General features: G+C 38.0%; 1 protein-coding gene across 2 annotated transcripts in view; it reads left to right on the top strand.

The window, feature by feature from the left end:
• The window catches only part of LOC139934462 (uncharacterized), a 72,897-nt gene that overhangs the window by 4,408 nt on the left and 51,828 nt on the right, over positions 1-16,661 (top strand). For both annotated transcript variants that reach the window (XM_071928705.1, XM_071928706.1), the window contains exon 2: positions 2,789-3,460. In XM_071928705.1, coding sequence (XP_071784806.1) covers positions 3,208-3,460 — 253 coding nt within the window. In that variant the 5' untranslated portion in view covers positions 2,789-3,207. The remainder of the gene's footprint in view (positions 1-2,788; positions 3,461-16,661) is intronic.

Here is a 16,661-nt window from a genome sequence, read left to right on the forward strand (position 1 = left end):
TCATGCTAAGCAAATATTTGTGCTTAGCAACTCTATGAAATTGGGCCCTGATGTGTAACCACTAGACTATGAGCGTGCTTCGTGAGAAGAAGCTCTAGATAAAATTTTGAAATCATCAATGTAGCATTGGGTTTTAAGCAAAAGAGATAAACTTATGTGCATCAGGGATAAAGTATAAACTATTTTTACCCGAAGTTCATGTACACCAATGTGTGATATTTTGTTCTGCAGAGACACCAGTTGTGGGCCTATCATTACAGAGTTCTTAAATGTAGGCCATACATCTGGCAGATTATTTACTGTAGAGTAGTTGTCATGTTCATAAGTTTTATAAGATTTCACACACACAAATAGGTCACAATTTCCAAATAAAGGTTATATTTTTCAACATATTCAAAGTCAGATCTCACATGTGCGGTGTTTTTAGTACCTGTCCATAATGTAAAAAAAATTGTACAAATTATTTTGTAATGTATAGCAACTGTGTCAAGCAATTTATCTTTTGGTCAACACCGATCATTTTCATCTTGTACCCCTCCATCGCCAGAGGGCATCTCATCACACATCCCATGCCAAATTAGCAATAAACACAAGACCCTGGACAGGCATAGCGGTCACACGACTACGCACCAAGATCACACGTAGGCAATTACCGACAAAGCACCTCGTGAGGAGAGTAACCATGTCACCATGGCTTCCAGCTAGTAAGCAGTCTGTTCCCAAGAGGCAGAGAGGAGGGAACCGTATTAAAGGCACTGGACAGTATTGGTATTATTACTCAAAATAATTGTCTTCAGCACAAAAGCTTGAGGGCAACAGCGAGCTGTTGATAAAACATTGCGAGAAATGGCGCCCTTTGAAGTACCTATTTTTTGACTTGAGAAAGATATGTGTGTAATTTCTCACAAAATTATTATTTCTTCAGCTGAACCCTTTGATTATGCATCTGAAAGCACAGTGCAACAAGGGTGTTTTTCTCTTGCAATTTCAATGACCAATTTTCACCAAGTTAGAATACTGGCCTTTGACAAATTACCAATCGTGTCCAGTGCCTTTAAAAGAGTGTGTGTGGTCAAAATAACATGCTTGTTCACCGCCCATACGTTATGCGGGCATGACTCTACGGTCGAGGGTTCTCCTTTTCATAGTTCGCCTCCATGGTTCAACTAATAATCACACTGGTGTCACTACTTTGAGAGGATGGTTTTATGACGCTTGAAAGGCCATTAAAGCTTTCTTGGTGATGACGCTAATGATTTCATACATTTATGGAGACCGAGAACAAGACAGAAAAGGGAATTTAAAAGGTGTCCATCCTCAAGGAATTCTAAAGACTTGGGTGCTCCATGAGGAACTTTGTGTTCAGAGTCAATGGGAGTTTATTAACTACATTGCCAAGGAAAGGTGTATCCGTGTATCCACAGGGATGCTGAGAATATGATGTGTACACTCCACTGTAGATCTTGTTCAACAGAGATCAGGTTGTGAAATGGAGTACTTAATGGTAATTGACAGTGATGATGATTACATAAATGTCCTCATCTGTGTATGATTTGTGGATTCTTGATTACCTGAACCATTTTTTATACACGGTACATACATGTACATGTATAGGGCTCATTCTTAACATTAGCCCCTCATACATTGTATAAAAAATGCTACTAGACCTCTCAACTTGCCCTGTATGCTCCTTAAAACTGTGCATTCAATTGGTTTAAAATGCTCATATTTCTTCCATTCATACTTGTAACTGAATGTAATTGCTACCATAAATGCATCAGAAAAATTTGTCATGACAATACATACTGTTTAAATTCAGTGCTTCTAAAACTTCCTGTGGGCAAGTTAAACCCATCTAGTTTATTAGCCCGGTTGGCTACACAAATGTACTTTTAAACCAAAAAGCTTTTAGAGCGAGTCCTGGTACAATGTACACACATTATAGAGGGAGCTGTGCATTTCCAAAGGCACCATCTGCTTTTATAATGATGTGGTTTAAATGCGCAACGATATTATGAACAAGACTGGGAAGTGCAAGCTGAAAATATTTCTGGATTCTGACTTTTTTTAGTGAAAACATTTCATTCTCACACTCTCAGCAACAATTGACCTTCATTGAAATCTACTTCTTTGTTAAGAACAGAAAATTATTGTGAGCGAAAAAAACAACCTGCAGAGTAGGTTTTGTACAAAGCGTAGGTCATGCAACGAAACAGACTTGACCTGTCAACCAGTGAATACTGATCAACATTGTTGATGAATTGAAACACATCAATGGCACAGTGCACTCACAGGTCGTGAATCATCAAGTTTGTGTAGGTGCGTGTTTGTTCTGGATAACTTTTTGCCAGACAAAATTAGTAACAATCCTTGTAGTGGTCTGATGCTGTGGACTTCAGAGTGTTGTTCAACCCTCGCTGTATACAAATTATTATCTTTTTAGACTGATGCAAATTTGATGTCTTGATACTCTGTATACCATGCAAAGCTTTACAAACATAACTGAAATATGCCATCTTGCACTGGCTGTTAATCGTTTTGTTCAACACAATTATAAAGAAAGCAATACCGAAATCGATGCCACAAAAGCAAAACCAAAGATAATACTTGGTGCAAAACAAATGTGGTTGTGGATCTACATGAAGACGCAAAACTAAAGTGTCATAATTAAACTTGCTCCAAGTCCTTTAAGACATTGTAGAGTTTTTTTTGTAAAAAGAAATGGAAAATGGAATGATATTTTTGTATAAAGCCTGTTTAACGATGACTTCTGTTTGCTGTATTTCAGGCTCAGCCATGATGACGCATTCCCGAATGTGACAAATTTACCTGCAGTTCCAAATGAGCAACTTTGTGTCATTAATTACGTCAAGGATGTCCCACAAACACCCCTACCATAGGAGTCAACCATGTTGTCATGTCAAAGGTCATATGAGTTAAACTTCCTGAGGAAGCGGTGAGAGGAAATCAACTAGGCAGGCAGATTGTCTGTTGTTCAGTTTGGGAATATAACCCAGCCAGAGTAGGAGCACGGGAAAAACCAACAGGAGTACTTCAAATGGACATGCTCTTTGCTTTTATTCAGATCACATGATCAGATTATTGGCCCTGTTACTTCATTAAAAGTTTTTTTTTATAAAGCTTCGTTATCAAGAGTTATTTCCTTTGGAGCTAAGGGATAGATACTGTTTCGACGCCGCCATCAAAATGACTAGTCACGATGAGCTTGTTGCCGAAATGGCATCGCTGGAACGAATGAGCGTGCAGGATCGTCTTAAATTAGCCAGGAAACGACGAGCGGCACAGCTGAAACGATGGACGGCCAGCGACAAGGAGTTTATCAAGAAAAGCCGGAAGAGTGGAATCGGGCGGTTTGATAATGTCAAGAAAGGACGGAGGATTCATTTTGCGCACAACATTCAGCTGCTTGAAGCTGCGGCAAGGGGAGACATTGATGAAGGTAAGACATTGTGAATGTAATACATGTTCTTCAGAATTGTGCCTCAATAAAATAAATCTGTCTACAGTATGCCGCCGTTTACTTAACTCATGCGTTATTGTCTGTATCAGCCTGAAATTTAATATGTAGTGAGTTTCAGGATGATACACAAATAAAAGTTATTTATCTTCATAAATGTTTAAAGAACAAAGCAATAACATTCCACCAAAATGATGTATTGAAAGAGTTTGATATTGAATGTATGGTGCCATTTGCATCCACTGAAATCATGTTCATCATGTGCCATTTCCATGAAACATTCACCTTACGTTTATGTTGTAAGATGGGGCTCCTAAACAACAATAATGTTCATAATACTGAACTCTGCAGTCCTTGTATCGCACTTTATATCAAGCACGACTGGTGTCTCAAACCACTCATTAGGACATGTTCAATGTATGCAGAGTTATGTTTGAATTATGAGTTGCTACTTGCCAGACTCGCCTTGTAGGGGTTTATTAGAGGTTGTGGAAAGCAATCTGCAGACAACCACATGCGAGAAACAGCTGGGCAAGCCCCTTTCTTTGCCCTGGATTCTTGAACGCGCATTCAAAAACACAAGGAGAACTATTCTTCTACCTCTACTTGCCCAGGATCCTAAGGACAAACCAAATAATGTTTTTTTATAATTTTAAATATCTTGCTCAAGGATAAAAGTGCCATGACCAGGAACAGTATCCGCACTCATGACGACACCAGAAATTGAGTTCAGAGCACTGAATGACATGACTGAGGGGATGTTTTCAATCAGACATTCACTCTTGAAAATGTTTATTTTCCAGGGTCACATTACAATGTTTTAGCAAACTCATGATGACATTCTTAAAGTTGTTTTCTATTATGCTGAGTTTAAGTTCCGGATTGTTGGGGTGGGGAGGGGGGGGGGGGGCTGGATATGTGAATGTGTGATGTCAAAATTTGTACATGTATTCGTGTTCACAGAAAGAATATGAACCAGGCTTTATTGTATGTAGACTGAGAGTGATATCAAATTGTTTTGCCCAGACAATCAGACAGTTTGTAATTTAAAGCCTATAGTGTACAGTATGTCATGTAAGGTCATCCCTTGTTCTCAATCAAAGAAAAGTACCTGTTTTCCAGGACTAATCATGCCTGATAGATGTAAATATACAAATAAAACCCCTGTGTAATTACTGACCCAATTACTGACCTACTATTTATATGTACAGGATCATTATCGTAACTTTGAGCCAATTAATACTCATTGCATCGATGGCAATATGTTGTACCGTTATGGGGATTACATGTATGTGTACATGATCCTATTTCAAGGATTTCCCTGCATGTTTACCAGCATAACAGGATCTTACCAAATGAGATATGACTGATAAGAGCTCGGTTATAATAGCCAAAAAAATATAACTCTGTATCCCTGTTATTGAAGGGATGTCCGTTGTGATTGGACTGAGCGATGGTTATTGATTATTTTTAGTTTGACGAAGGTGCTTGTACCCTGTGAAATGATTACCATAGTGTTTACATTAGACACTATACAATGCTGTGTATTGTGTGCATTATGTACAGGCTAGGTCCATTGGGTAAATTGTCTAAATAATTATTGTGTTGAAAATTTTACAAAGTGTGTAGTTTTGAATGATAGCACAAATAAACTGTGTATCCTATAGCCTGCAATAGTATGTCATGTGTTGAGGGCATAGTACAATACATGTAAGTGTTGAACCCAGTTTTGCGGTAATACACGAACAGTGTAGTATAGTCCCATTGTGCACATTATTACATTGTACAATGTAAGTGGGTGTGTACACATAATGTTGTCTGTTGTTTGTTTAGATGATCTTACCATCAAGCATTGTCAAGGGAACTCGGCAAACTTCCACAATGGGATTTTAACACCAAGCTGGCAACAGCCATTCTCTCTCATGCAAACATTGGTTTAACCATGGATTAATGTCTCAGGATTGTATGAGTTTCACAACTAGAAATAGTGACTCAGTAGCTAGACAACATCCTATCCTTGTGAAATCAGTGGTTAGCTTTGTAGGATTCGAACCCACAACCTTGTGATTGCAAGTTCTGAAGTCTGACCACTGGCCCATGATGGTGACCACATGTGTACTCATACATGTACGTAACTTGTAATATAGGTTGGTCAACTTGCTGGAAAATGTCACAAAAGAGTTGTCCAGTTACATTATATACACTGTGTACTCAATAACAACTTGGAATTGGACTATTTGTGGCCGAAAACCATACGTACACGTATGTTCAGTTTGGGTTTGCATTTAATTTTTTTTTAAACCGATACTTGGTGTATAATCCACAGAGTTAAGAGATAGGCTGTTACCCTGTCAAGCCCTTATTATAATTGTTTGATCAGCAGTTAGGAAGCCAGACCCGGTACTCCTGGCGTGCAACTGAAACGAACAAGTGAACAAGGTCCATTCCCATGGTTGACTAGAATCATTAGCCCTGTTCATAAATGAACAGCATGGTGGATGATACATTTAGACCTTTAAGGCCTTGAAATGGAACACCTCATGTTTTCATAATGACTGGTTGTCAAACAGCTGTACACATAACTGTTGATGTTTTTACAAACCCCAGGCAATGATTTTGTACTATGTAAACAAAGTCTGTAATATGCACATAACAGTGCACGTCAACAACATGATCCAATGTGCAATTCTGCAATTTGTAAAACATTGCAAATTGTTCAAAAAGCTATCCAGGGCCTAGGGCTTACGCTTGGGTGGCAGGGATCATTCCCTTTAGTGATTTTCATGGTTACTTTTTTATGTGGTACATAATTTTAAAAAACACTACAGAATTAGTTTGTGCTGACAACACAATTTCTGGTAGTGTAAGCGCTTTACACACAATGTATGTAATCCACCATGCATAAACTGACAAAGCTGTAGAAGTTTGAGAAAGATCACCCATCCGGTCATAAGAAAATAGTGAAAAACTGATGACACATTTTGCATGAGATCGATACAAAAACACACAAAATTAGTAAAGCGCTCACTGAGCGATAAATTCCAAAAGGGAAATTAGTTTTATCAGTTTTTCTCATCTAATATGACATTTCAGACAGAAATATTTCAAGGGATGTATCATTTTTTCTACTATCATCATCATTAGAACGTGTTAGTTTCTGAGATCTTAGACAAGTTTTTTTTCTTACCAATTTTGTAATGTTCCTTTAAGCTCGAAGGAAGGACCTGATTTGGCCACTGAGCAAGAATCACTCCTACTGTATGTACATGGTTTGGCACAATTTCATCATGACTTTTTGTGAAGTAAGATTCATTCCTGGAATTATTTATAATCAGGGACTATTTTTTAATTAATCACTACCTCCACCTGTAAAATATATCTCAAAAGACCGAAAGGACAAAAGTTCACCCCCTTGGCCAAAGCCAGGATGGTATTTTGTGTTGAGCAAAATGTTTTTACAAAAATACCAAACTGGAATATAATCATGTATCTAGCTTGTTCCTTGACTGGCCCACATAGACATTCTATGTGTGACCCCTTTCACCCTAAGGTGATTTATACAGTTTCTCAAACTCTGGAGGGCACCTACTAAATAAAAGCATTTAATCAGTGTAGTGCAGTCCTCAGTCGCCCCCCCCCAAAAAAAAAAAAAAAAAAAAAATGCAATGGATTTTTAAGGTTTGGGATGGTGAGAGTTTTAACAACAATGGTCTGTAGCCCTTAAAATTGAAGATACACATTATAAAAGTACAAATAGTTATACAGTGCTTTTGAAATAATAAAGTCAGTTATTACTTGCAGAGCTAACCAGGATGCATTCTACAGGGGGAAATCCCCAACAACTCGTTTTAAAGGATTTGGGTATTTTTTGTGACACAAAACACAATGTCCACAGATTTACATTAAACTTACACCGTTTGAAGATAATGATAGTAGAAAGCGTACCTAAAAATATTAGTTGCTTAGGTGCTGTAGTTTTTGAGAAATGAGTATTTAAACAATGTCATGAAAATACGTTTTTACATGCTAAAATAGTTTTATCTCATGATCACTGAAACGAAAATTATTTTCATGACATTGTTTTGCTCATTTCTCAAAAACTACAGCACCTCAGCAAGTAATATTTTCAGAGAAGCTTTCTACTATCGTTATCTTCAAATTGTGTAAGTTTAGTGTAAATCTGTAGACATTGTGTTTGTTGTCCTACAAAAAGTACATAAGACCCTTTGACATTACTTTATTTTGCAGACGTTAGTTCTGGTATATGAAAAGTAAGCAGGAAGATGGAGATATTTATTTATGGTAATGAAACCAAAGATCCCACAAAAGTGAACTTTAAGATCACATTAGCTCGCAAACCCAGGAGGAAACCTGATATACCTTTATCACGGTGTTGCCATCTTGATTTTATTCCATTCCAACTCGTTGTAACCAAACTGAGGCTGGACGAAATACAATAGTCTGGTGCCATGTTTGCGCAATGCATGATAGCATTCATTACTGTTATGGAAACAGGGAACATGACCAAGATGGTGACAGCATGATAAAGGTCTATAGGAGTGCTTGCTAAGTGAACCAGAAACACTTTGGTTTAGACCCCTCCTCTTCCACGATATGTACACGAGTGTTCTGGGTTCTTTTACGTTAACTACGTTGTAACAATCCCATTACATAGGGCCGACTGCTTAGTGTCTCATGCAAAGGGACAAAGCAATTATGGTAAAGAGTTACTTTTAATCCCATTTTTACTGGCTTTTGTTATTACTCCATTGTGGTTCTTTTGTTTCTTTGTATTTGGTTTTAATTTTCTTCGTCCTATTTAAAAACGTTTTTTGTAGTTTTCAAAATGTATGTGTGCTTGGATCTAGTGCTTTTTTAAATGAATGTGCAATGTTTTTCTGGTTAAATTTTTAATATTTTATCTTAAGTTCACTTCTGTAGATTGTTATTAGCTGGGATCCATGGGAGATCAGTGAGTTTTTCTTACTGAATGGATTTCCCAGGATAAACAATAAATAAATAAATAAATAAATAAACAAATAAATAAACTTGCTCAAGTATATAGTTGCCATGACTTGGACTTTAACCCACACTTAGAATCACCAGAGTTTTAGTCTGGTACTCTTATAAAACCACTCGGCCGTGGCACGCCATTTGTATTGATACATGCAGACAAGATGCAGGCTGCCCCATGAACAAGGCGTAATTACTGAGGAGTCCGCTGGTGTGTATAATTAGAAGAGGAGGACCTGCCTCATCGTACTTGGTGTGAATCTCCTGTGGACGCTAACACCATGAGCAATTGCAGTAAGATACCTTGGAGTGCATTGCACTGTATTAAATACCTCACTCTGCGGCTTGGCGTCATGAGAGTGCCAGTTTGTGCACGACTACCTGGGCATGTTTTCTGGAGAGATGAGAACTTGTTTTTTTTATTGTTCGAGTGGATGTTGGGCTTGGTTGAGGAGAATTTAATTATTGCTGAGGAACAAGTCTTGGCAACCTTGGGAGCTGAGATGTGTTTTAAATGGTGTGGTTGGTTTTACCAATGTGTAGCAAAGCATAGGATGAGACTAGGTGGGGGAGAAGGGGAGCTGCCATTTTGAGAGGGTTTCATACCTTCTATGAAACAAACAAATTTTAAAGCACATTTTAGCTAGAAACCTGTCCAGGGTTTTCCAAATTGTGTGCTGATAAGTCGTACAAATTTCTCCTTATAGGCAAACACAACATCTTTTTTTTTTTCAAACTACCTAATTTTAAACTATTGCTTCCGAATGCACAGTATAAAGACATTTAAAAACAAAGGTAAACGCCAAGTTGAAAACATTCCGTTTCAATTCAGCGTCCTTTGGATTGGACAAATTTCCAAAATTTGGGTCTCGAATTCCGGACAGTTTTGAGAAATCTTGGGGAGAAACCGGCAGTCGTAGTACAGGAGAAAAGAATGTGTTGTGCTCATTAGTGTTGTGTACACGCATGTTTTAAATTTCTGTTAAAAGTTGTTTGTCTGAAAGTGCCCAGAATATGATCTAATGATACTCAAACTACTTCAGACCTTTATAGAAACCACGCACTGACAGACGTCAGATATTTAATTAGGAACCTTTTGAGCCAATTCAGGAATCTTTGCCCCCCTTCCCCTCACATACTTGAAAAGATTCAAGTACAAACTTTGTGATTTTCAATGCAGCATGCTTCGACCAAACTTTCAAAGAGTTTGTAGTCCAAAATACACACTCAGTTTTGGGTAAAACCCGGGAGAACCTATTCCTGGACGAAACTCTATTTGGAAAAATTGAAGGAGGAAGTGAGTGGAGTTTTTTATAAGATTTGTTTCAAAACGTTCAAGTGAGTGATAAAACATAGTGTGTGTACACTTCACATACTGGTGGTTACAGTTGTAGGTTGTGAAACTTGTCTAAAATTAACAGACCGAGCTATTTTGCCATAGTACAAGTACTTCTCATTACATTTGCATTGTAGTTTCCATGCAACCAATTTATCATGCCAGCTTGTCCACTTAAACATGTCAGTTTAGTGACAGAATTCTTGGTTCGTCTAGGAGGTACATTTCTACAGGATTCAAAACATGGGTTTACTATTTGGATGTTAGTTTTAACAGAATATAATTTGTTTTTACCCATACTCTGAGCACTGTGTACTTTCAAGAGTTCTGTGGGAAACGAAACCAAACAGGCAAATCACTTAGATGGGATTCGAACCCACAACCTTTTTGCAGTTAAAGGTTCTACATGGCTTCTGACTGGCACCGCGAACAAAGATATAAAACAAAATAGGCAGACTGCCAAGATAGGGCTAGATAGCTCAGTTGGTAGAGTGCCGGCACGTTAATCCAGAAGTTCGCTGGTTTGCTGGTTCGCTGGCTCTAATAATTTGTCTTTGTTCAACTTCAAACAAAATGTGCAAATCATGTTGTTTTTTTACCCCTGATGCAATTTTTGCGTTACTTGTGGCCTGTTTTACATTTTAAAGCAAATTCTGACCCGATGTGCCCCTCTGACTATACAATTAATAAGGAAACCACTAAATTCTAAATCTAAATTTCTGAACAAGGAAATACATCTGTGAGGATATCAGCAGTTTCGTACCCATAGTGTTTTGGGTCTCCACAAATACGACAATATCAAGCCCTAACAACCACTACAGTAAACAAATACCACACAAGGTTTCTGGCATGTCTGTGGAAATATTGAGGCTTTGCATGGTCGCCTAAGTTTGTTTTCTTCTTTCCGGTACACCAGGCCTGGAGTCTCATCTTAGAGAGGACAAGGCCGTTCTCATATTTGCAAAGGGCACTTCCATTGGAAAATCTTAAAAGTCTATTGGAAACTTTTGAAGGGTCACCAAGATCAAGACCAGCGTATCAAGGCCTAGACTGGAGGCAATTAGTCTCTTTGGCCACAGTGACCTACATTTGTACTGTAGTTTAGACCCGCATATTATACATAATTGTACTTGAGCTTAAAATTTATGCTTCTCCAACATGCTGGTATCGGAACTGCAATAAAAAAAAAATATAAAAAAAAATGAGACACTGTGTTATTATCAATGGAAGTAGAAACCTGCATGTACATGTACCTCCATTGTTGTTAATTTGTGGATGTCTACCATGTTATCCAAAGTCCATCCCTGAACTCTGCCAGTGTCATGTCTTGCATGGTTTACTGCCATGGCTCATTGCTCTGCCTCCACAATTTCTGTGTAAGGCACAATCAACTGGCTATTTGTTTTTTACCTTCAATTTAGTTTGGTGTGACCATGGTTTGACTGAATCAATCTATTCTTGGTCAGTAAGTACATATAGTAGAAAAATCAGTACTGATTATGGACTTTGTTTTCCATATTTAATGACATTCAATATAAATATCTCCCAATTGTTACGCTCAAAATCTCCTTGATTGCACAAAAGTTGGCAGCTTTGCTACATTTACATGTACCTGGTATGCTTTAGTGAGTATTTCTCAGGCAGTCTCATTTGAGATGAATTAATATGTTCACATTCATTTTGAGATTATAGATAAGCTGATTCCAAAATGCTTCAGTAACCGGAATGTCATATAATGTACAAAATGTACAATGGCTTTTTTTTCCTATTTGTTTGTACACTATGTATACACAAATTAGTAATGGCCAGAGATTTCAACTATAGCAGTCTTTTGCACTCTAGAAGTACAGAAAACAGAGCTTTGCTAATTTGTTAGAGTAAGGCTTTGTTGTACCTACTTTCACAACCATTTACGCATTAGGCATGTGTATTTTTTTCTTCATTTTTTTTCAACCGCACTTTATAGTTGACAATGACACAGAAATATGCAGGTTGTGCAAGTTTGACATTGGGCTTTTTTAAAATAAACAACGAGAAGTGTCAACAACCTTGGATCATGTACAGCACAGATAAATGTTTTATGACAAGACCTCACCATCATCATTTCTATTTACCCTCAATAACATCACAAACCAGTGGATTAAAGAAGCAAACTGCTCACAGTCAAACGCTTTCTTAAAGTGATTCTCCTCCAAGCTTCTACCTATGGTTTGCTGCATTCACAGAACTGGTACAGCTTGAAAGGTCTGTAAAAGTCCAGCCAATTATTGATGTGACCCTTGATTAAAAACATTGTGGAATTTAACTATCGCTTAAAACTGGTAAGACACTGCTCTAGAATGCAAGGGTCGTGGGTTCGAATCCAACCCGAGTAACATGCCTGTGATATTTGTTCACAGGACTCGGGAAAGTGCTGAGTATACAGTGCTAACACTGTATGGATAAAATAAAATAAAATTAACATTTATTATAAAACTTTAAAGTCATTGTTATTTTGTTTGTATTATTATTTTTTTACAATCGACGGCTTTGGCTACCACATTTCTGTTCCTTACTTAATTATCCTCAAAATATCAAAGGAAGTTAAATCTCCTCCCCTTAAAAAAAAGAAGAAGATAAAATTAGATGGGGACATCAGGCCTGGAATTTTGCAGAGACCTCAGAGATTGTTGCCTTTGTTGCCTGGTCTTGGCTTTGGTGCCTCTTTCAAGACTATTAGGATTTTTCAAATTGCCCTTTGCAAAATTAAAATTTCCATGCCCTTCAGGAGGGCAATCCAGGTCTGCCTGATCTTAGAGGGTAGGAGGGAAATCCACAAGACAACCAGGAATTTGTTAACAGTGACCAGATTCAGTAAACAACACTGCTGAAACAGTTTAAAATACACACTAAGGCGCAGCTATTCACACGACAATTTAACTGGGGTCCCTTGCTTAATTTAAGCATGGTTGTAAGTAGCTATGTGTGAGAAGATTTTGCAAGAGACTTTGTGACAGTAGAAACAAATTGTTGTCCTTTCACACAAAGGGATCCTTGCTAAATTCCTCTCATGTGAAACAGGCTTAACTGTTTTTTATTTGGTCAAGAACCAACCTCTGACACTGTCTTTAAGAATCTGAGTCAAATATCCCTGATCATTACCCAGGGAATGATAATAAGGCTGTGATCCAAGGTTCTTATCCTGTTGCTTTATTACCATGGTAACCCTCTTGCTTTATTCACACCAAGATGGAATAATGAGGAGAGTGGCCTTGAAGTTGCTGCTGGGAAGATTTCAATCATTCTCAGGGATGACTGGATTGGATTATGGGTAGCTATTGTGGGATTAGGGTTAAGAGGATAAGTGGCTGTCCCATGGGATTATCCTTGTGAAGATTAACATCTATTACTACATGTAGCACTTGTTGTTGAACTGTCAAAGGAAGCAGATGTTAGAGGAACACGTTGCCTTGGATTGGTCGAGTTGGTCTTTGAAAAGCGTTTGTAACCGTTCGCTATAAAATGCATAATGGTTAGAAAGATGTAAAAGTAGAATTAATTATCTACACAAATTTGCCTCAAAATTGTGTGGTTTTCGTTTTACTTTGGAAATTGATTGTTTTTGAAAGAGTTTGCCAAAATAAAGACGCAAAAAAAAAAGCGCTTGAAGGGAGATTTACAAGATGATTAATACCTTGCTTGTTTGACAACTAGATCTTTCATCAAATGTTTATGCAGTTTTGGACATTATTTGACATCTAAAAAAAAAAGAAATCCCGACCGACCGACCCAAGCAAAAAATCAGGTGAAAGGGCAATCCAACATATATCTATATATATTTTTTTTGGGGGGGGCCCTTATTGGGGAAGTTTGTTAGCTGCCGTCACTGATTTTAAAAGCCACCAAAAGAAACATTTCAGATTGAACACTGTCAAAAAGTGTTAAAGAAGTTTGAAAATAACCCTCATTGTTGCTTTCAAGTGCCTCAAACGAAATACAAGCTCTGTGTATACAGGTGCACAGTTCCCCTGACCAAAACTCTATTGGTTTGTGGTTTTGCTGTGTTTTGTGTGTTTCTGTTTTTGCCCCTAAACTGTTGTCATGCATGAATGACTGTTTTACAACTGAAAGGTCCTAGAACTACACAAACTGACCATAGAGCAAGGACTGCTACATAAGGCCACCCCATTGGGCGCTATCAATGTATTTCCACGTAACTTCCCTCTCCCTTTTGTGAGGTCATAAAAACCATGGTGACAGTTTTAGAGGTCTTCAGCCAAGCCTCCTATTATTGTTTGATGACATCACAATGCTTGGCATTGGGCATACAGTGGTCCATAAGGGTATGAGTGGGGTCTCTCTACACCAGTCTTTCATCCTGTGGTTTGAGGCGTTCTCTATTGTCCAATGTTGAGAGGTCCTTGAGGAGTAGTTACAAAAGCTCCTTTGACCCTGGCCTTTAGTTCTCAACTTTTTATTTCACCTTCTCTATAGACTGCAGGACTTGTAATCGCAAGGTTGTGGGTTCAAATCCTACCAAGCTACATGTTACTAAGGGAATCAATGTGTAGTGAAGAGGTTTTCAACTAGTGGTTCATTCCCAACGAGGCCTGGTTCTTGAAAATTTTTACCTTACGGACAAAAAACATCAACACTTTTGGGTCAAAAAGTAAATAAATGCAAAAATTATAATTGTTCAGTGATTTCTTTCAACACAACACCCCTCCAGCTATGAAATGGTAAGGCCCTTGGGTAAACAACTCCTTATAAGGGAATGCTGTGCGCGTGACGTGTATTGCGTGATGTGGCACAACTGTCCTGGCCGTTGCTCTCGACCAATACATGTAGGAATTAAGAAACTGTCTTATAAGCACAGGTGCAAGCTCGCATGTCACGCCCATGTTTCACCACATTTTACTGGTCATTAACAAAGGTTTATACACACCAACGTGACGCGCTTTCCACCAACAGGAACAGCGAAACTGTCAGGTATTTATGAATATTGCTTTACAATGAATAGAATAAGTATTGTCGTCTAGTTACTGAATCACAATTCATAAACGTAGACGTTAGCTACAGCCGGTAAATTGGAAATGGCCTTACTCTTACAAATACCTGTTTCGTTTAAGATCCAAAATAAAATTGTTGCCCTATAGCAGTTTGTTTAGACACCAGACACTACAGTATTTTTGTTCAATATTTGATACTTAAAAAAGCAACTCACACATCAGTGTCAGCTCCTGTCCCCACTGAACAGTCCACGAAATCTGTACTTTTTCTGGGAACTTGATCTGCTACAAAGAAAATAATGGAGTCACTATGATCAACTGTAATGTTTTTTCAAATTACCCCTCATCAGAAAATATGAAAATCTACTCAGCGGCAGTAGAATAAATAACAGCAAGACAGTACTCTAAAGAACACAATTACCTGGGAAGTAGACACTGCAAGCCAAATATAAAATGATACCTCATCCATGCCTCAAATCCCAAATACACCCTGTACATGTACTGTACCCTCATGCCCAAATGTACTTCACATTTTATTCACTCGCATACACATCAAATTCATCATCATCTTCCTGTACTGTGCAGAAACCTCCTCTGGAGTATACTCGCACATTGTCTGATAATGGATGGTGAACTGTTGAGGAGAGGCCAATGTACACAGACACATGTACAGCACAGGGTAGAACTGTAGAGCTGCACTATAGTAAACTCATGTTTTTATATTCACCTGTCACGTATTACACTCGTTACCTTGGAAATTAATTATGTTGCTACTAAATTATAGATCCGCCAACACAAATATCTTGGTTGATGAGAATGTCCATTTGTGTTGTTGGTCATTTTTTTTGGCGGCTGGATTCTGTGATGTGATCGCAGACATTTGCTATTTTCTTTAAGAAGGCCAAATAAACAAAAATACCAGTTGATTGTCCCCGCTGCATCCTTTTTTTTAAAACTATTGTTTATTTTTTTATTTTTGTTAAAAAAAAAAAAAGAAAAAAAAGGACCGGCCTAGGAGCTTTTCCAAAATCTAATGTGATGCTCTGAATCAGGTGTAACATGCATGTAACCGTCTTTCTTAACACAACTTTAGTGAATGCTGCCAGCAAATCTTTTTAGTCTCGTCCGACCCTGCTAATATAATAGTACTGTTAACACAGGTACTCTAGACTGAAGAACTGGTGGCCTGTTTGATTTGCTAAGCGGCCATCTTGAAAAAAGAAGAAAAAAAAAAAAAATTAAAAAGAGTCCCTTATCCTCCTCATTTTTAAAAAATCTGGATGATCAACTGGTATTTTTTTTTTCCGTGGCCTATTGACCAGTCCAATTACAGGATCCTTCCCTCCCCCCTCCCCCCCCCCGACTTAAAAAAAAAGAAAGAAAAAAAAAGAAAAAAAACAGAAGAAAGGTTTTCCTAGTGTAATCATTAGTAGATATTTCCTCCTTGAAGGTTTGCAAACATTTTCAGCATGTATAATCTTGCCTCCAAGTGGTACCATTTATAAGGCAGCCAATCTCCTCGTTATTGGAATACCATCCCCCCCCCCCCTGTCAGAGTATACATCCTAGCAATGCATGTATATAGTTTTTAATTACTTTGATCGGCTAATTGGGAGCCAGTTTGACAATCAGACACTGTATGAGCTGCCAATTCGGATCTAAAGGCTAATAAAAAATGATGGTGATCGGACATGAATTTTTCAAGTTGTTTACCTTTTCAAACAGTGGCATAGGTGGCGGCGGGCAAACAACGTTGTTAATAATGGTAGGCGCCAGTAAATTGCCGCTCTTGACGAAGAAAAAAAAAGTTGAGTTGGATTAGAGCTGAGGGACCTGCCTAAATTGA

The sequence above is a fragment of the Asterias amurensis genome, chromosome 3, assembly GCF_032118995.1.
Source record: "Asterias amurensis chromosome 3, ASM3211899v1".
Lineage (NCBI taxonomy): Eukaryota > Metazoa > Echinodermata > Asteroidea > Forcipulatida > Asteriidae > Asterias > Asterias amurensis.